General features: G+C 40.1%; 1 protein-coding gene across 5 annotated transcripts in view; it reads right to left on the bottom strand.

The window, feature by feature from the left end:
- The window catches only part of SCEL (sciellin), a 326,999-nt gene that overhangs the window by 87,227 nt on the left and 218,026 nt on the right, over positions 1 to 21,746 (bottom strand). For all 5 annotated transcript variants that reach the window (XM_060288050.2, XM_060288051.2, XM_060288049.2 and 2 more), the window contains 6 exons: positions 20,690 to 20,749; positions 17,121 to 17,189; positions 11,875 to 11,943; positions 10,903 to 10,941; positions 9,801 to 9,881; positions 441 to 506 (listed from right to left, as the gene is read on the bottom strand). In XM_060288050.2, coding sequence (XP_060144033.1) covers positions 441 to 506; positions 9,801 to 9,881; positions 10,903 to 10,941; positions 11,875 to 11,943; positions 17,121 to 17,189; positions 20,690 to 20,749 — 384 coding nt within the window. The remainder of the gene's footprint in view (positions 1 to 440; positions 507 to 9,800; positions 9,882 to 10,902; positions 10,942 to 11,874; positions 11,944 to 17,120; positions 17,190 to 20,689; positions 20,750 to 21,746) is intronic.

The raw sequence follows: 21,746 nt of genomic DNA, 5'->3' as shown, positions 1-21,746 counted from the left end.
CAGAGATTGGGATGGTGCTTACACAAACTAGGGAACGCCAGAGATTGCTAGGAAAACACCAGAAGCCAGGAGAAAGGGTGGAACAGATCCCCTCTCACAACCCTCAGAAGGAACCCTGCTGACACCTTGATCTTGGACTTCTAGCCTCCAGAACTGTAAGACAATAAATTTCTTTTAAGCTACTCACTTTATGGTACTTTGTTAAAGCAACCCTTAGCAAACTAAAAATACAGGCACTTACTCCTCAAAGCTTGTCAGATTTCCTACCAGGGCCACTTGTATCCTGACCTCACTTTCACTGGGCACTGTCTTATTCAGTTCTCAGAGTTCACAAAATTGCCCCCAGTTTATTCCAAAGCATCCACAATTATACGTTGTCAATATCTAACAGATTCTTCCATCACATGACATCTCAATTACCTTTGACACCTTTCACTTACCTTGTGCTCGCTCCTGTGCTTGGGGCGGTCTTATAACCTGGAGGGGGCGGTGGAAACCAGGACTGTCTGTTAAGAAATGGCATCAATTATAAACATGGAAAGGCTTGACCCCACCCACATGTCTACCAGGAAAAGCTGAAAATAAATTGACAGTTAAAAAGGCAATAAGATGACTTTCCTACAAGGTCTTGGAAATAAAATGAAAACTACTTACTTCCTGCCATAGGAAGTAACTGTCTATATTCCAGGCTATTTGGAATATAGTAAACCCCTTTTCCCATTTCCAAGTAAAACACTTTTCGCATTTCCTTTGACACTAAACAATGTAGACATTTCTTTAAAAAGAAATCTGGGGGAGGGGCTTCAAGATGGTGGAAGAGTAAGACACGGAGATCACCTTCCTCCCCACAACTACATCAGAAATACATCTACACGTGGAACAACTCCTACAGAACACCTACTGAACGCTGGCAGAAGACCTCAGACCTCCCAAAAGGCAAGAAAGTCCTCACATACCTGGGTAGGGCAAAAGAGAAAGGAAAAAACAGAGACAAAATAATAGGCACGGGACCTGCACCAGTGGGAGGGAGCTGTGAAGGAGGAAAGGTTTCCACACACTAGGAGCCCCTTCACTGGCAGAGATGGGGGGTGGCAGAAGGGGAAGGCTTCGGATCCGTGGAGGAGAGCGCAGCAACAGGGGTGTGGAGGGCAAAGTGGAGAGATTCCCGCACAGAGGATCGGTGCCAACCAGCACTCACCAGCCCAAGAGGCTTATATGCTCACCCACCAGGGCGGGCAGGGCTGCGATCTGAGGCTCGGGCTTCTGTTGGATCCCAGGGAGAGGACTGGGGTTGGCTGCGTGATCACAGCCTGCAGGGGGTTAGTGCCCCACGGCTAGCCGAAAGGGAGTCCGGGAAAAAGTCTGGAGCTGCCGAAGAGGCAAGAGACTTTTTCTTGCCTCTTCAGTTCCTGGTGCGCGAGGAAAGGGGATTCAGAGTGCCGCTTAAAGGAGCTCCAGAGACGGGCACAAGCCGCGGCTAAAAGCGCGGACCCCAGAGACGGGCATGAGACTCTAAGGCTGCTGCTGCCATCACCAAGAAGCCTGTGTGCGAGCACAGGTCACTATCCACACCCTCCTTCCGGGGAGCCTGTGCAGCCCGCCACTGCCAGCGTCCCGTGATCCAGGGACAACTTCCCTGGGAGAACACATGGTGTGCCTCGGGCTGGTGCGATGTCACACCGGCCTCTGCCACGCAGGCTCTCCCCGTATTCGGTACCTCTCCCTCCCCCCACGGCCTGAGTGAGCCAGAGCCCCCTAATCAGATGCCACCTTAACCCCATCCTCTCTGAGTAAGGAGCAGGCACCCTCAGGCGACCTACACGCAGGGGCGGGCTGAAATCCAAAGCTCAACCCCAGGAGCTGTGCAAGCAAAGAAGAGAAAGGGAGATCCCTCCCAGAAGCCTCAGGAGCAGCAGATTAAAGCTCCACAATCAACTTGATGTACCTTGCAACTGTGGAATACTTGAATAGACAACGAATCATCCCAAATTGAAGAGGCTGACTTTGGGAACAACGATATATATACATTTTTTCCCTTTTTCTATTTTTCCCTGTGGATGACAGGGTCTTGGTGCTCTGACTGGGCGTCAGGTCTGTGCCTCTGAGGTGGGAGAGCCAAGTTCAGGACACTGGTCCACCAGAGACCCCCCAGCTCCATGTAATATCAAAAAGCAAAAATCTCCCAGAAAACTCCATCTCAACACCAAGACCCAGCTCCACTCAACGACCAGCAAGCTCCAGTGCTGGACACCCATTGCCAAACAACTAGCAAGACAGGAACACAACCCCATCCATTAGTACAGAGGCTGCCTAAAATCATAATAAGGTCACAGACACTCCAAAACACAACACCAGATGCGGACCTGCCCACCAGAAAGACAAGATCCAGCCACATCCACCAGAACACAGGCACTAGTCCACTCCAACAGGAAACGTACACAACCCACTGAACCAACCTTAGCCACTTGGAGCAGACATGAAAAACAATGGGAACTACGAACCTGTAGCCTGCGAAAAGGAGACCCCAAACACAGTAAGTTAAGCAAAATGAGAAGACAGAGAAGCACACAGCAGATGAAGGAGTAAGGTAAAAACCCACCACACAAAACAAATGAACAGGAAATAGGCAGTCCAACTGAAAAAGAATTCAGAATAATTATAGTAAAGATGATCCAAAATCTTGGAAACAGAATGGAGAAATTACAAGAAACATTTAACAAGGGCCTAGAAGAACCAAAGAGCAAACAAACAATGATGAACAACATAATAAATGAAATTAAAAATTCTCTAGAAGGAATCAATAAAAGAATAACTGAGGCAGAAGAACGGATAAGTGACCTGGAAGATAAAATAGTGGAAATAACTACTGCAGAGCAGAATAAAGAAAAAAGAATGAAAAGAATTGAGGACAGTCTCAGAGACCTCTGGGACAACATTAAATGCACCAACATTTGAATTATAGGGGTCCCAGAAGAAGAAGAGAAAAAGAAAGGGACTGAGAAAATATTTAAAGACATTATAGTTGAAAGCTTCCTTAATATGGGAAAGGAAAGGGTTAATCAAGTCCAGGAAGTGCAGAGAATCTCATACAGGATAAATCCAAGGAGAAACATGCCAAGACACATATTAATCAAATTATCAAAAATTAAATACGAAGAAAAAATATTAAAAGCAGCAAGGGAAAAACAACAAATAACATACAAGAGAATCCCCATAAGGTTAACAGCTGATCTTTCAGCTGCAAGCCAGAAGGGTGTGACAGGACATTTTTAAAGTGATGAAAGGGAAAAACCAAGATTACCCTACACAGCAAGATCTCATTCAGATTCGATGGAGAAATTAAAACCTTTAAAGACAAGCAAAAGCTAAGAGAATTCAGCACCACCAAACCAGCTTTACAACAAAAGCTAAAGGAACTTCTCTAGGCAGGAAACAAAAGAGAAGGAAAATTTTTACCTACAATAAAAACCAAAAACAATTAAGAAAATGTTTACAGGAACACACATATCGATAATTACCTTAAATGTAAGTGGTTTAAATGCTCCAACCAAAAGACATAGACTGGCTGAATGGATACAATAACAAGACCGGTATATATGCTGTCTACAAGAAACCCACTTCAAACTTAGGGATACATACAAACTGAAAGTGAGGGGATGGAAAAAGATATTCCATGCAAATGGCAATCAAAAGAAAGCTGGAGTAGCAGTTCTCATAGCAGAGAAAATAGACTTTAAAATAAAGACTATTACAAGAGACAAAGAAGAACACTACATAATGATCAAGGGATCAATCCAAGAAGAAGATATAACAATTGTAAATATTTATGCACCCAACATAGGAGCACCTCAATACATAAGGCAAATGCTAACAGCCACAAAAGGAGAAATCTACAGTAACACAATCATAGTAGGGGACTTAACACCCCACTTTCACCAATGGACAGATCATCCAAAATGAAAATAAATAAGGAAACACAAGCTTTAAATGATACATTAAACAAGATGGTCTTAATTGTTATTTATAGGACATTCCATCCAAAAACAACAGAATACACTTTATTCTCAAGTGCTCATGGAACATTCTCCAGGATAGATCAAACTTGGGTCACAAATCAAGCCTTGGTAGATGTAAGAAAATTGAAATCGTATCAATTTTCTTTTCCAACCACAATGCTATGGGACTAGATATCAATTACAGGAACAAATTTGTAAAACATACAAATACATGGAGGGTAAACAATACACTATTAAATAACCAAGAGATCACTAAAGAAATCAACGAGGATACCAGAAAATATCTAGAAACAAGTGACAATGAAAACACAGCGACCCAAAACCTATAGGATGCAGCAAAAGCAGTTCTAAGAAGGGAGTTTATAGCAATACAATCCTACCTTAAGAAACAAGAAACATCTCAAATAAACAACCTAACCGTACACTTAAACCAATTAGAGAAAGAAGAACAAAAAAACCCCAAAGTTAGCAGAAGGAAAGAAGTCATAAAGATCAGATGAGAAATAAATGAAAAAGAAATGAGGGAAACAGTAGCAAAGATCAATAAAACTAAAAGCTGATTCTTTGAGAAGATAAACAAAATTGATAACCTATTAGCCAGACTCATCAAGAAAAAAAGGGAGAAGACTCAAATCAACAGAATTAGAAATGAAAAAGGAGAAGTAACAACTGACACTGCAGAAATACAAAGGATCATGAGACATTACTACAAGCAACTATATGCCAATAAAATGGACAACCTGGAAGAAATGGACACGTTCTTAGAAAAGCACAGCCTTCCGAGACTGAACCAGGAAGAAATAGAATATATAAACAGACCAGTCACAAGCACTGAAATTGAAACTGTGAATAAAAATCTTCCAACAAACAAAAGCCCAGGACCAGATGGCTTCACAGGCGAATTCTGTCAAACATTTAGAGAAGAGCTAACACCTATCCTTCTCAAACTCTTCCAATATATAGCAGAGGGAGAAACACTCCCAAAGTCATTCTACGAGGCTACCATCACCCTGATACCAAAACAACACAAAGATGTCACAAAGAAAGAAAACTACAGGTCAATATCACTGAGGAACATAGGTGCAAATATCCTCAACAAAATACTCGCAAATAGAACGCAACAGCACATCAAAAGGATCATACACTGTGATCAGGTGGGGTTTATTCCAGGAATGCAAGGATTCTTCAATACATGAAAATCAATCAGTGTGATACACCATATTAATAAACTGAAGAATAAAATCCATATGATCATGATCATCTCAATAGAGGCAGAAAAAGCTTTCAACAAAATTCAACACCCATTTATGATAAAAAGCCTCCAGAAAGTAGGCATGGAGGAAACTTACCTCAACATAATAAAGGCCATATATGACAAACACACAGCCAACATCTCCTCAATGGTGAAAAACTGAAACCATTTCCACTAAGATCAGGAACAAGACAAGGTTGTCCACTCTCACCACTATTATTCAACATATTTTTGGAAGTTTTAGCCACAGCAATCAGAGAACAAAAAGAAATAAAAGGAATTCAAATCAGAAAAGAAGAAGTAAAGCAGTCATTGTTTGCAGATGACACGATACTATACATAGAGATGCTACCAGAAAAGTACTAGAGCTAATCAATGAATTTGGTAAAGTAGCAGGATACAAAATTAATGCACAGAAATCTCTTGCATTCTTATACACTAATGATGAAAAATCTGAAAGTGAAATTAAGGAAACACTCTCATTTACCATTGCAACAAAAAGAATAGAATACCTAGGAATAAACCTACCTAAGGAGACAAAAGACCTGTATGCAGAAAAGTATAAGACACTGATGAAAGAAATTAAAGATGATACAAACAGATGGAGAGATATACCATGTTCCTGGACTGGAAGAATGAACATTGTGAAAATGACTATACTACCCAAAGCAATCTACAGATTCAATGCAATCCCTATCAAACTACCAATGGCATTTTTCAGACCTAGAACAAACCTAGAACAAAAAATTTCACAATCTGTATGGAAACACAAAAGACTGCGAATAGTCAAAGCAAACTTGAGAAAGAAAAACAGAGCTGGAGCAATCAGGCTCCCTGTTTTCAGACTATACTACAAAGCTACAGTAATCAACACAGTATGGTACCGGCACAAAAACAGAAATGTAAATCAATGGAACAGGATAGAAAGCCCAGAGATAAACCCACGCACCTATGGTCACCTAATTTTTGGTAAAGGAGGCAAGAATTTACAATGGAGAAAAGACAGCCTCTTCAATAAGTGGTGTTGGGAAAATTGGACAGCTACATGTAAAAGAATGAAATTAGAACACTCCCTAACACCATACATAAAAATAAACTCAAAATGGATTAAAGACCTAAATGTAAGGCCAGACACTATCAAACTCTTAGAGGAAAACATAGGCAGAACACTTTATGACATAAATCACAGCAAGATCCTTTTTGACCCACCTCCTAGAGAAATGGAAATGAAAACAAAAATAAACAAATGGGACCTAATGAAACTTAAAAGCTTTCGCACAGCAAAGGAAACCATAAACAAGACCAAAAGACAACCCTCAGAATGGGAGAACATATTTGCCAATGAAGCAACTGACAAAGGATTAATCTCCAAAATTTACAACCAGCTCATGCAGCTCAACATCAAAAATACAAAGAACCCAATCAAAAATGGGCAGAAGACCTAAATGGACATCTCTCCAAAGAAGATATACAGATTGCCAACAAACACATGAAAGAATGCTCAACATCATTAATCATTAGAGAAATGCAAATCAAAACTACAATGAGATATCATCTCACACCTGTCAGAATGGCCATGATCAAAAAATGTACAAACAATACATGCTGGAGAGGGTGTGGAGAAAAGGGAACCCTCTTGCACTGTTGGTGGGAATGTAAATTGATACAGCCACTGTGAGAACAGTATGGAGGTTTGTCAAAAAAGTAAAAATAGGACTACCATATGACCCAGCAATCCCACTAGGCATATACCCTGAGAAAATCATAATTCAAAAAGAGTCATGTACCACAATGTTCATTGCAGCTCTGTTTACAATAGCCAGGACATGGAAGCAACCTAAGTGTCCATCGACAGATTAATGGATAAAGAAGATGTGGCACATACATACAATGGAATATTACGCAGCCAGAAAAAGAAATGAAATTGTGTTATTTGTAGTGAGGTGGATGGACCTAGAGTCAGTCATACTGAGTGAAGTAAGTCAGAAAGAGAAAAGCATATACTGTATTGTAACACATATATATGGAATCAAAAAAAAAATGGTCATGAAGAACCTATGGGCAGGATGGGAATAAAGATGCAGACCTACTAGAGAATGAACTTGAGGACACAGGGAGGGGGAAGGGTAAGCTGGGACAATGTGAGAGAGTGGCATGGACATGTATACACTACCCACTGTAAATCCTATAGCTAGTGGGAAGCAGCCGCATAGCACAGGGAGATCAGCCTGGTGTCTTGTCACCACCTAGAGGGGTGGGATAGGTATGGTGGGAGGGAGGGAGATGCAAGAGCGAATAGATATGGGAACATATGTATATGTATAGCTGATTCACTTTGTTATAAAGCAGAAACAAACACACCATTGTAAATCAATTATACTCCAATAAAGATGTTAAAAAAAAAGTCTGAAGGAAATCTGGAAAATAACTCTTGTTGAATCTAGATGGTAAGCTCATGGTTGCTTATCATCAAAACACCTCTCTCTGTTTTTATTTTTCTGCATTTCTAAAACATTTCATAATAAAAATAACAACAATCTTGTGCTCTACTCAAAATACAGTTTTAAAGAAAAACTGTATGATAGGAAACTCTGACAAGTAAGAATATTGAAAATATAAATCAACACCACAGCAATGCTAACCTCAATTTTATATAGATGCATATATATTTATGTGTGTGTGTGTATATATACACACACATATATATCCAATTAGAAAGGTGGTGTCTTCACATTACCAGGACATAATTTTAATTGGTAGAGATAGCTAAGGACTGTCAAAAAGACTAAGTTAAGGATCAAAAATGAAGCTGTTCAGAGGAGAGTAATATAGCCTAGAGAAGGAAAGTAAGGGATAAGGACAGGAGACTCCTTTAAATTCTTGACGCTGATCTATTCTCTGAGGTATCACAGGACTGAACTAAGGTGGGATGGGAGTAAATCAAAGCAGATTTCAGCTCATTGCAATCCCTGAGAGCTAGTCAAGGCATATCACAAAAGTGAGAGTCATATCGCTGGCTTCAGTTGTCCTGAATTATGCCTAATGTGTCAGAGGAACGATTCTTGCACTGGGTAGGAGACTGAACTAACTGACCTTAAATTTCCCTTCCAACCTTTCTTAACAGACACAGAATGGGGGGGGGGGATGTGAAATTTGGGTCTAAGAGAAAGGTGGTCGTATTTTCTGAGACTGTAGATACAACGAAAATTCCGACTGCAGGAGAAAATAGAATCAGCCATTTCTCTCCAGGAGGACTATAGCAGCACCATGACCGTCAGACAGCCCATCAACAAACACTGAGCAGCTACCCTATACCAGGCATAGTCCTAGGAGCAGGCAAAGAAAATAAGAAAATTTCAAAAGCACTGAGGTTCACGAATGCTTGTTTTCCATTTGCATCATGATTCACTGGCACAGTGTTCTCTTCAACATGCAAAAATCACTTCCGCCATCACATTTTGCCACATGGAGAATATTGCACCACCAAAGTCTAGCTCCTCTTCATGCCTACTAGATAAATGGAACTTAGCACAGGCAAAAATGCGAGGCCACGCAGGGGAAGCTGAAAGAGGAATGACCACAAGAACGCAGACTGGGGCCTCAAGACGTGGCCTTTGACTCTGTACTTGGAAGTAGCACAATGCACAGAGCAGAGGAGGCATCCAAGATTCAGGCTGGTTTCAGGAGCATGGTGACACTTGGCCACACTGCAGTTATTACACACAGGGCAGGAATTCCCTGTAGTAGGACTCTGTTAAAATGTATAACCTGAAGTACCTTGCTCTTTAATATCTGAGCTCCATCATCAAAACATTACCTAGTTATTCAAGACCCTAAGAGAGCATACTTGAAAAAGAGATCAGATTTGTGGTTACCAGAGGCAGGGGTATCAGGTGGATTGGAGGAAGGTGGGCAAAAGGTACAAACTTACCTTTTTGGGTTTTTTGCCCTTTAGACCAATTTATTTTACATCCATTTAAAATATCATTCAACAAAGGACAATAGCGTTATAAGATAAATAAGTTCTAGGGATGCAAAGTATAACATGATGACTATAGTCAACACTCCTGTATGATACAGAGGAAAGTTGTTAAGAGAATAGATCTTAAGAGTTCTCATCAAAAGGAGAATTTTTTTTCTTTTTATTGACATAAGGATGTTATATGAGATGATAGGTGGATATCAATTAAACCTATTGGGGTGATCATAATATATGTAAATCAAACGATCACACTGTACACCTTAAACATACACAGTGCTGTATGTCAGTTATTTCTCAATAAAATTGGGGGGGAAAAGCTGGCATATTTGAAAGGGAGATTGTGGGTGGTAGGGAAAGGACTGAGGTTTGAGGACAGGAGTAGCTAGCAGGCACTGGACCCCTGAGAAGGGGAGGAGGGAATAATGAGGAAGGGCAGAGCAACTTCTGGACGCTGCCTGGGCGCCTTTGTGGATGTTTTAGTTCAGAAATTAATAAAGAATAATCCCTTACAGAACTGCAGCAAGAGGTAGTCCCAACGAGCCCATCATACCTCTTTTTCTTTACAGGAGTAGTAGCAGAGTTGGAAGCTGGGGTGTTGGTGGCATTTGCACTGAACAAACCTCCAGGTTGCCTGTTTCATCACAAGAACAAACAATGATCACATTTCTGAAACTTTTCCACTCTACCCCACCTTTGAAAGGTCTTATAATCTACTCATATTCCCACCTGCTCTGAATCCATCACAAAATATTTCACTTGAGCATGAAAGAGCAACAAGAGAAAAAGTTCTTCCTTAGTTTACTATTTTACAAATTGCCAGGCTATCATACAAATAATTAAAACCGAAGGAATTGAATGAAGAAGTCATTCATTATATGACATGGTGTGTCTGAAACCCAGACCAATCAATTCCAATGTCCTATGGATTCCTACATATATTTTTTGATCCTGTATATGTTGTGACTAACAGAATCATATTGAAATTTTTTGCATTAAAAGCATTAGTTTAAGAAAACATTTAAAAATCACACACTTTAAATCTCTATTTAGCATTTATTAATATATGCAGACCCTCAAAAAAAAATGGAGGTCACTCAGGCCTTTTTCAACTACTGGAGGTGCAGTCCAGTGTGAAAATTACTTTATTTGTAAATACAAATTTAAAAACCAACTAAGTTTTCAAAAATCTACCTAGTTTGGTAGTTTATTACAACCATTGTTAGTACAGGGAAAATGTATTTTGTCTACATAGGTTGTTACCAAAGCCATGATTTCATGACTAAGTTGTATTGTAGATACGATGGGTGTTTTGGGAGCAAGTGAAATGTGCAAGAAGAAAGAGTTGCCATAGGGATAGGGAAAAAATTAAAAGGTTCTAGATTTTAAAAAAAGAAAAGAAAAAAAAGAATGACTTAAGCTTTGGTGTTTGGTTAGAGGAGAAGTCCTTCTGTGTAAAAGTCCAGACAGAAAACACTTGCAATTTTGTAGAGCATTTCAATATTTCTACTATTCAACTCTGCCAAAGCTATGGGGGCATGGCTAAACTACAATGAAACTTTGGTCTGAGGGCAGTATATCCTGATTTTTCTTGAACACATAGGAAGAAATACACTTTATCCTTAAAATGTAATGTCAGTTAGAAAAGTACATACATCTTTGTCTCTTCCGGTGAGCGAAACGTGGACATGTTTCTGGTAAGAAAAAAGGAAGGCAAAGTTTGAGCAGCAACAAAGAATGAATTCTTGCATCAATTTGCAATTGTCCATGAACTTAGAGTTATTATTATTAAAAGTTAACATTATTTGCGAGAAAGAAAAAGAAAGCATCAGTATTTGAATAAATTTGAAAAGTTGATCTCATGATTTTTTTACCTTTTGTGTATTAGATTCCAAAAGAAATTTTTTTTCTTTAGAAAATTCATTATCTTTTAAGCCCCGTGTTTTTGTTTGCTGGGTTCAGTAATTTTCTTTAACAATAGGAATGTAAAATTGATGTTTACATGTATTTCATAATCTTGCCACCAGGATAACTTAAACAGAAACATAAATGTGGTAAGAATGATGGCCTGAAGCAATGAACTCTCTTGATTCTGAAGCCAGAAGTAAGACTTTATTTTTCTTTAACCATGAGCAGGAGTAAAGTTTTTATGCCAGAATTATTTATGTGAAAAAAAAATAGAGAATGGGGCTTCCCTGGTGGCACAGTGGTTGAGAATCTGCCTGTTAATGCAGGGGACACGGGTTCGAGCCCTGGTCTGGGAGGATCCCACATGCCGCGGAGCAACTAGGCCCGTGAGCCACAACTACTGAGCCTGCGCGTCTGGAGCCTGTGCTCCGCAACAGGAGAGGCCCGCGCACCGCGATGAAGAGTGGCCCCCGCTCGCCGCAACTAGAGAAAGCCCTTGCACAGAAACGAAGACCCAACACAGCAAAAATAAATTAATTAATTAATAAACTGCTACCCCCAACATCTAAAAAACAAACAAACAAAAAAATAGAGGATGAGAATTTACAGAAAGATATTAAGCAGGATTGAAGAATCCTACTTAATATCAAGTAAATAAGTAACGCTTAGAAAAATATTGTATTACTTGAGCCTTTCCCAAAGTTAGTAGATACTGTTACCTATTGGTTACTCGGTTATCCAGGGTATTGGCCTTATATGTTTTGGCAGCATCATTTCTGTCTGAGATCCTTTATAAAGAAATAAGACAAAAGTCTGGATGAACATTAGATTATTAAACTCCTTTCAGATCTCGTTCTTGCTATAATCACTTCACAACAGAAACTTTCTCTGGTAAAAACAATTGCTTTTCAGGTGTTACATGTTAGAAAATTTTGCAATTAACAAAAAAGCTACTTACAACAAAATCTATTTATGAGGCTATTTTGATACAGTTTGCAACTTTTAAAGTTTATGTTTTTCAGCTAGCCTTTCTGACTCATTTGAGCATTTAACTCATTAACTATTTCATATTCATTATTGTTTAATAATATATCTAGCCAATGACAGTACTTCCTATGTCGCTACAAGGAATCAATGGAAGACTTAAGCAATTTTTAAAAAATGTTTTGTGGCATAGACAATGCTATATGCTTGTCAAACTCTTTATTTTCCTTCTGAGCACACAGGAAGACCATATTTCCCAATCTTCATTACAATTAAATTGGGACCATATGATTGCATTCTAAACTAAAGAACGTGGGCAGAAATATTATTCATGACTCGCAAACCCATCATAAAACCTCTTGTGTGATCCTCCTTGCTCTTTCTTCCCCTTCTGCTATGGCTTTGATGCCCATGGGTTGAAGATGGCAGCATTAAAACCTAGGAAAGAACCTAGGTCCCTGAGTCATTCCATGGAACAGGGTCGTCCCCTAATTTTCCAGCCAATCCCTTTGGACTCTGAGGGGAGTGAGCAGTAATCTTCTATCGGGCTAACCGACTAAGATTTGGAGGCAGGAGAAGGAACTTGTTACAAGAGTTGCTCTACCCTGGCAAACTTGTTTACACTGACTAACACATTTTGTTAATAGGCCCTGCGGACCATCAGAGGTTTTAAACCCTCTAAACTGAGGTCTCCACAAGGAGGGTAGTTCTGGAAAAGGTGTGTTTGTCTGTCCTTTGGGTCATAAGACAAACTAGGAATCCTGTAGTCTGCATGCCAGTGGTGGGATCTCACAACTGCAACCCCTGTTCTGTCCCTTCCGCCAGGAAGAACACACCAGATAGGAAAGCTCTTCCTGAGATGTGGGGCTGTCTTCTGGAGCACTCTGCAGGCTTGCACAAAGCTAGGATGTGGCAAAATCAGGCTCCAGAAAACAAAAGATCAGCAAGATTCTTCTGTTGATCCCATACTATGGGTCTACTATAACTTCCTCTAAACTTTCACTTTTATCATCCACTTTAGTACAGGGCTTTATAAACTGTTCCTGGGAAGAAGGACACTAACCTTGCCTTGTTCTAAAAAAAAAAAAAATTCATGATAGAAAAATATGGCTTAATTGTCATAGCTTTAAAATGATTTCAATTCCTAGATGTCACTTTGACATGTGCAACTAAAACATTGGGTAAATAACCCTAATTGTTAAAATTCCACGAGTCAACCCCAAATAGTTTCTGTTTATGGTATGTAATGCCACAAACTGATAACTCTTGAATGTAAAAAGGAAGAAAGGTTGGAATCCTCCAGAGCTCCATATTCTCAATAGACTGTTCACAATACAGGTATTGTCTTGTACAGAATGAATCCAAGTATTAAAAACTCATGATGAGGGCTTCCCTGGTGGCGCAGTGGTTGAGAGTCCGCCTGCCGATGCAGGGGACACGGGTTCGTTCCCCGGTCCGGGAAGATCCCACATGCAGCAGAGTGGCTGGGCCCATGAGCCGTGGCTGCTGGGCCTGCGCGTCCGGAGCCTGTGCTCCACAACGGGAGAGGCCACGACAGTGAGAGGCCCGTGTACCGCAAAAAAAAAAACAAAAAAACTCATGATGATCTCTCAGGTGATCATTAGGCCAAAGACTATAAGTAAATTCCCTGTACTAATTGCTACTGAGCCTCTGATGTGTTTATATTTAAAGAGCTCTGCAGTAAACCACTGTGAATACCATAAGATGTCAGGTAATCCTAAATCTTAAATGTTCTGTGGAAACTACTCAGCGTTTATAGCTGTCTGTGAGATCCTCATATAAGATAAAAATAATCTTGGGAAATTGCTACTCTGGTACAGGGAAAATGACAATCTGTCTAAAGAAAACAGAGCGTTAATTTCAAACACCTTCAAGGTTTAAATAAAGGAGAGTTCTGAGGTTACAATTAAATGAAGTTAATCAAAATTCTACTTTGTTGATCTATGTGGGCAATACTGCATGTAATAATAAAAATAGCTACCTACTACTCTTTGCCACTCATCTTATACAATTTCCTCTACTCTTCAGAACATCCCTACAAGGTAGGTGTAGTTATTTTCGCTTTATAGATGAAGAAATGGAGTCTCAGAGAAGGTGTGTGGCTTTCTCTTGGCCACACAGCCGGGAAGTAGTCTATCTCCAAAGTCTTCCCAGTAGGCCCCAATGTCGTACACCTGGTTCTGTAGTGTAATTGTTCCAACACTCATGATCAACATGTCTTTCTCCAGTTGCTATTTTTCACCTCCACTATCTCTTTCACTCCACTAGGGGAATCAGTGTATAAACAATATTGGAGAGCTCTAAACCATCATTCCAATGCATTCATCAATTTCTTATTACTTAGGGAGATTAACTTTGTACTTCTCTTAGAAACTAATTTTCTGCCAAGTTGTGATATGAGATTAATAGGAGTCAGTCTCAGAGACAGGAAATACCTAAACAATATAACTAGCAGCACGATCCAACCAAAGGAAAAGTAACACTTCCATAACCGAACACTAGAGGGCTCCTTAACCTAGGTTTTCCAAATTAGTCAAGAAACCACCTTCAGGGTTTGCCCCATAGTGTATGCATGTACACAATTATTAACTTATATTTCTTTAGAACACTTCATATTTTTACCAACAGATGTATATTTTAAAAGGGAACTCTTCAAATGTAAAGTCAGTACTTTTCTCCTAGTCATTTATTATATGCGTTAGTATTGAAATGGCACACATACACACCTGATACATTTGATCATCTAACTCCCAAAATTATTTCACCTCTTGCACTTGGAGTGGCCTGCATGATAGGAGTCTGACTCCTGTTATGAGGACTTGCCTTTCTTTACAGACTCCTGTGTTCTCTCCCTCACATCTGTTCCCACACTTACAGAGATGTAGCTCACTCTTGGGAGACAGACACTACCTGCGGAAGGACCTGACCAGGATACTTCTTCCAAACATGCGCCGCTAAACCTCTGTGTAAATAAGGCAGGGAGTCTCTGGCCTCATTTTCTAGTTTACAAAATGAAGGTTTGGGCTAGGTTGGTGGCTCTGAATTTTGGCTGCACATCAGAATCACTTCCTAAGCTTTAAAAAATGTCCGAGTCCTACCTCAGACTAATTAAATTAGAATTTGGGGGATGACAGCTGGTGGGACCAAGTCATCAGCAGAGTTAAAAAGCTCTCTAGGTAATTCTGATTTGTCGCTGAGGCTGAGAATGACTCAGTTAGCTTGCCTGTGAGGCCTGCTCTAGTGTATCGCTAAGTTCCAAGGCTCTATCTTGACTGGCCTGAGAAAAGCTTTCAGACACACAGCCTACAAAGGCTTAGGTCTCCCACATATTCACCTTTCTTGAGACATAATTATCTCACTTGCAATTACATTCCTAGAAGTAGGGTTTCCGTCCTCAATTCGCAGTGTAATAGGACAGCCTGCAAGGCGGAGGTGAATGGGCAGAGGTACTATGACTCCTCTCCCAAACTGATTTTTGAATTACAAGAGAGAAGTCACCTCCTTAGGGATACCAGGGCTAATCAGCTATTCGGGAGATTGACTTAAAAAGCTATGAAGAAGCTGCCGTTGTTCCAAGGCTGCTGGTTTTCAAGGCTACCATGGAGCTGGGAAGAGGAATAGGTGAATAGGAAGCTTTAAAATGTGGCAATTCGTGCCGTTCTTACTGACAGCCAACTCTTTTTCTTGAATAGACACTTAGCAAATTGTTTCAAGCCTTTGGTTAATTTCCAGAGTTCGGAAAAAGTTGATTTTGACAGTTTTTTCCAGTGTTAATACTTTTCTGGAGGAGTGGATTTTTGGAGGTCCTTACTCTGCCGTTTGGAAGTACTTCTCTCTTATTTGCAGAGTTCTTTATAAACTCTGGATACAAGTGTGTGTGTGTGTGTGTGTGTGTGTGTGTGTGTTTATCAGATCTATGATTTGCAAATATTTTCTCCTTGTCTTTGGCTTGATGTTTATCTCTTAACAGTATCTTTCAAAAAGTAGAGACTATTAAGTTTGATGGATTTCAATAAAGCAAATAAATTATTATTTTAAAAAAGCTATGAAGAGTGCAGAAGTGCATGCATTTGCTGTATTAATTGGCACAGGCATGGTGTGAATATAGAATCTATTAGATGCCATAGGTTTCAGCATATGTGCTTCAATTGTAGCGGGTGGCATGTTTGTCTCCAAAAGCAGCACATCTTTAGCTACAGGGAGTGGCTTCAACTATAAATGGCCTCAGGTATTCACTATGTCTAGATTCCAGATAACATGTTAACTTTGTTCTTTACTTATGTCTAATAAGCACCTCTACCAAATATAAAATTAAAATGTGACTTGTAGCATTTACACTTCAACTTGAATAGATATTCCTCAATTTTCTATATAGGGATGAGCGCTTCTTTTCCCTCTGTCTAAGACTGAGCCAGTAACAGGCCCAGCCAATGACTCATTCCACAGCCATATGGTGACTCCACTGCCGAAAGAGTAGTTTCACTTTCTAAGGTAAAGAGCTAATGTCTTTATCCTAGAGCAGATCAAAACTACTGTATTATTAAAAGGTATAGTCTCTCCATAAGGTAATTATACAGAATCTGCTGTTTCTCTGCCTCTGGGATGGAAAGTCCAAAGTTAGAACAAGAACTGGCTACTCACACACAAAAAAACTATATTCTCCATTTAAAGTGGAACAGACCACATGCAGTGCTCACCCTACCTATATTCAAACCGGTTTCTTCGGAATTTTTCCTATTGATCTACTGCTAGCAATATTTTAGGAAAATGGCATATCAAGTCAAGATTTTGTGAGTTTTGAAGAAGAAGATAATTCAATCTTTATAGTCCTTCTGACCCTGGAGATAAAATATCATGGTTCAAAACTTACTTTGGTAAACATTTAAATGTCTCATGCTTTATAAGAAACTGGATTTAACATATGTTATGCATTCCGCTTGCGTGGTTCAAAACACCTTACCTGTCCAAAGTGTCACCAGATCTGTGCCAACTGATTGTGGCTTTTGGCTCATCCCTCTCGTTTGTTTTCCTGTAGCAAAAAATAATTATAGAAAGATCAAATAAATTACAAAAAATAGTTATAAAACATCATGGATTTGGTAAAATTTTGTCCTATTCGGGTAGGAGATGTACATGTTACAGACTTGGAGTACCGAAATCTTCCCAGGCTTTGACTTGGGTAGGATAAAATATAGCAAACCCTATTCTCCATGCTAATAAAAGAATTCTTCTCTAGGTCCAATTATTCTAATTACAATGTAACACATTCAAATTGGTGATAAGGATATGTAAAACAAGAAGCACAACATGCAAAATGGTTAATAACTAATATGTAGTGTTTTCAATGTTGTTGATTTTTATGTAATAGGAACTCAGTCCCTTATAATCAGCTATATTTTGTTTGCAGAGTTTCAGCAGAGCCATAAGCCAACACAACAGCTATGTACAAGTTGCTTCATTATAAGTTCAGCACCGTGGACAGGGTTGAGAGAAGAGACCTTGCTGGCAGAAAAGAGGGAGGGAGAGAGAAGAAAAAAAGGAAAAGAGAGAAACAGGAGACACTGGAAAGAAATGAAAAGAAGACAGTGGGGGAATAGAGAAAGGATGGATGGGAAGGATAGGAGAAGAGAGGGGAGACTGGGAGAAAAAGAGAGAGAAGAGACAGAGGCAGAGAGTTAAGACGGACAGATAAGTAGAAAAAAAAAGGGAGTGGGGGAGAAGACAAGAAAATAAGGGAAATGAAGATAGAAGGCCCAATAGTAGGAACGATGATCACCAAAGCAGTGGAGCTATCTTGATCAGACTGATCAATCAGCAAAAAAAAAAAAAGCCTGTTTAATGCTTTATATAACCTTGTGATACAGGGAAAGCAAGCTCTTTGGAGAATTATACCATGATTTACAGTTTGCATTTCAAAGCATCACCTGAAGCTGACAGACCAAACATATTGAATCAGAAAAAGTACTAAAACAGTATACTATTTAACATGTAATTTTTAACTTGATATAGTATATCTTTATTAAGCAAATATTTGGAGGTAAACGATATACTGTGCTGATGACTGTGAGTGAGGAAGTCGAGAATGAATTATCTGTAACCCCTACACACACAGAGCTAGAGGGACAAATCAGACATACGTCCAGGTGCAACAAGTGGTCAGTGTCGTAGAAAAGGTTCAGGTCAAGTGCAAGGAAGTTTGAAGCTGAGAAAGCTTATTTGTGGAGGTGGGGATCACAGAAGGCTTTCGGGATGAGGTGCAGGTCAAGGTGGATCTTGGAGGATAAACAGACATGAACAAACAGAGGTAGAAGGAATAGTGTCGGTTAAAGCAAGAAGAAGGTTAAAAAATGCCTAATGCAATTCCCCGCATTTTTAAAGAAACTCAGAGTGAAATCATAGTGTGGTTCACCAGCAGGTGTGATACATGAGTGCAGGTAGGTGCTGCATCTGACCCCCTTCCAGAAAACAGCCCCTCTTACAGATGTTATTGTTGTATGTCTCATTAGTAGCTTTATTCTTCCAGGCACTTATCACCACATGACATATTATATTGTGTTTGTTTATTTTCAGTCTCTCCCTCCTCCACCTTCAACTAGGAAGCAAGTTCTATGAAAGCGGGGATTTTGTTTTGTCCCCAGACTTTAGAATAGGGACTGGCTCACATAGGGCATCTCCACAGGTACTATTTTTGCCTTCTGCCTCAAGGGACATGTTTTAATGATCGGGCAGAGGAAGGACAGTAAAATGTCCTAGTTTGTGCACACTATGAAGCTTGTTTTCTAGGGTGATGAGACTATTATTTATTTTCCTTTTCCTTTATTTTCAGTCTCTGCTCGTGTGGAACTCTTGGACATATCATTGCTTCCGCTGGAAGCGCCTCTTAATGACCACGTCCTCAGTGAGGTCTCCCACTCATTCAGGCAAAGTTAGCCACTCCCTCTGCTCCTTCCCATAGCACCGGCACACACTTCCACAAGCACTTTCCATGGTAAATTTGAGTATTTGTGCTTATGTATTCATCTTTTTCCATGAAATGTGAGTTCCTTAAGGTCAAGGCTGGTGTCTTATGCATCTTTGTGTTCCCAGCACCTGGCACAATGTCAGCACACACTGGTGCTCCAACGTGGTATTGGGTGAACATCAAAGTGGACACAGCCTCTTCAAAAGGGTAGAAAAGTGTCACATGGGCATCCATTTGAGCAAATGTGAGGAGATAAATAACCTACACTACCTTTTAGGAAGATGTCATTTGAGACGCAAGTCAAGGGGTCAAAGGGGAAACGTCTCAGGCTTGCAGATTTTTGTTACTTAGGATAAAAGCTCGATGTGCTTTAGCCAAAATGCTGTCCAGTAACAGGAAGGGTTCAGGTAACCAACAGAGTTTAAAATATAAAGTAAGCATAGACGGCATTAAGGTCCCGTTATTCTGAAACACACTAAGAGCACGAAGCTTAGTCTGCCTGGTCACACTTCACAACAAGTATGCTTGTTCTTTAATAGTTGCAGAGAAAGGCAAATAAAATGGAGGGGGCATTTTTCACTGGTGTCTGGATTCAGATGATTAGGTTCCCTTTGTTTGGTGAGTTGAGGGCCAACAGAGAACACGGATGTAAGCTTCGAAATCATGACGACCAAGGAGAGGGCATGGAGAGAGCCTGCCCAATCACAGAACAGTCAATTGGATGAGCCAAGGCTGGAAACCCAAAAACCAACCAGACACTTTGTGTAGAGGGGGGTAAACTCAGGACTCTGAGAACACATCAAAATTATGAACAATTTTTAAATGGTTCAGAAAAATTCACAGATAAAAATTCCAAAATAGACATATTCAAAGTGTCTACTTAACTTTTTAAAGTCCCCACCATGAAAAACAATCACTAAGTATGTCTTGGTGGAAGACACTGGCTACTGGACCAGATAAAACTTGTGTCTGAGAAATAGTTAAGTTCTTCTGATGGGTGTGGGTGTTTGTATGTGTGTGACTATAAATGTACTTTAGTAAGAATATTATCTATTTATTTCATCAATATTAGATTATTTACATCATTGTGCTTACGAGTTTTGTTTGAATTTTCCTACTAATTTGCATTTGTCAGTCTATTTGCCATTGAGTATCATTTAATGGTTTTCCACAAGCCTAGGAGTTTTTGAAAAGAAATGCACTGTCCCATAAAGCAAGTGAACTTACCTGTTGTTCTGCTTTTAGGGTTCCTTTCTCTAAGGCTCAGAAATATCCTATGTTTCTGTGGCAGCCCCTTCCCTTTCCTGTCAGGAGGGGCACCTTGGTAGGGTAGGCAGTGGATTGATTATTCTACACCTCCAAGCCGTATTCTGGAAGCATAAAGCTGGAAAAGCACAGTTTGCCCTGTAAACACCCCTGATGATATCACAGATTCTCCTTCATGTGCCCAGGATGTCAGCGAAAGCCTGAAGCTAGCTACAAATATTCAGCCTGTCTTGAACAAGTCTACTCTCAAAAATGACTGTCTTTGTGTTTCTGCTAATGAATAACTCATCTGAAACACCCACCTGTCTGAGGCATCATGGGAGTTACGTCTATGGCGTACCACCTTACCATAATTTTCATATCTTCAGAGAAAGAACAAAATCAAGTCACATGAGAAGTTATCACAGTATTTAGTAAGCATTAAATAAGGCAGACATGAAAGAGCTCACAATGTTTGGCAAGGTTAATTCATTTTACTTTGGGTGTAAAAACACAACTATGCATTTATTTTAACCAGCCACCACCTGAAAGAGCATGGTGAAAAGAAAAAAGTTTGTCACTACAAACAATCATTATTCCAATTTACCCCATGAGATTTCCATGTGATTCAACAATGGCATGAGTGTTTGTTATTTGGCTTTTTGGTTTTGGGTTTTCTTCAGCAGTGTGGGAACATGCGGCCATCTACTTTGCATATATTAGAAAAGTCCTTTTCTGCAGGAAGGCAAACGTTTTTTCAAACGTGTTTTAAATTTAATTAAGCCCAGGCTAGAGGATCTTTGGTGGGGCTATTGGAGGACTCTGGGAGGGCTCATGACAAAGACTGCTTCCCAGACCTTCTGCTGTCACTGTCCTAGTTCCCATGGTGAGCCACAGCTGCCCCCCACCTCTGCAGGAGACCAACACTAGCAGGGTCTGGATGTTCTGGTCAGGTGTCGGCCTGAGCCTCTGAAATGGGAGAGCTGACGTCAGGACACTGGTACACCAGAGACCTCCCGGCCCCTCGTAATATCAATTGGCGAGAGTTCTCCCAGAGATCTCCATCTCAACGCTAAGACTCAGGTCCAATCAATGACCACCAAGCTCCAGTGCTGGACATCCCATGCCAAACAACGAGCAAGACAGGAACACAACCCCACCTATTAGCAGAAAGGCTGCCTAAATCATAGTAACTTCACAGACACCAAAAAACATACCACCAGATGTGGTCCTGTCCACCAGAAAGAAAAGATCCAGCCTCATCCATCAGAATACAGGCAACCATCCCCTGCACCACGAAGCCTACACAACACATTGAACCAAACTTACCCACTGGGGGCAGACACCAAAAACAACAGGAACTAGGAACCTGCAGCCTGT

The sequence above is a fragment of the Globicephala melas genome, chromosome 18, assembly GCF_963455315.2.
Source record: "Globicephala melas chromosome 18, mGloMel1.2, whole genome shotgun sequence".
Taxonomy (NCBI): domain Eukaryota; kingdom Metazoa; phylum Chordata; class Mammalia; order Artiodactyla; family Delphinidae; genus Globicephala; species Globicephala melas.
This window is presented reverse-complemented; position numbering and strand designations above follow the sequence as displayed.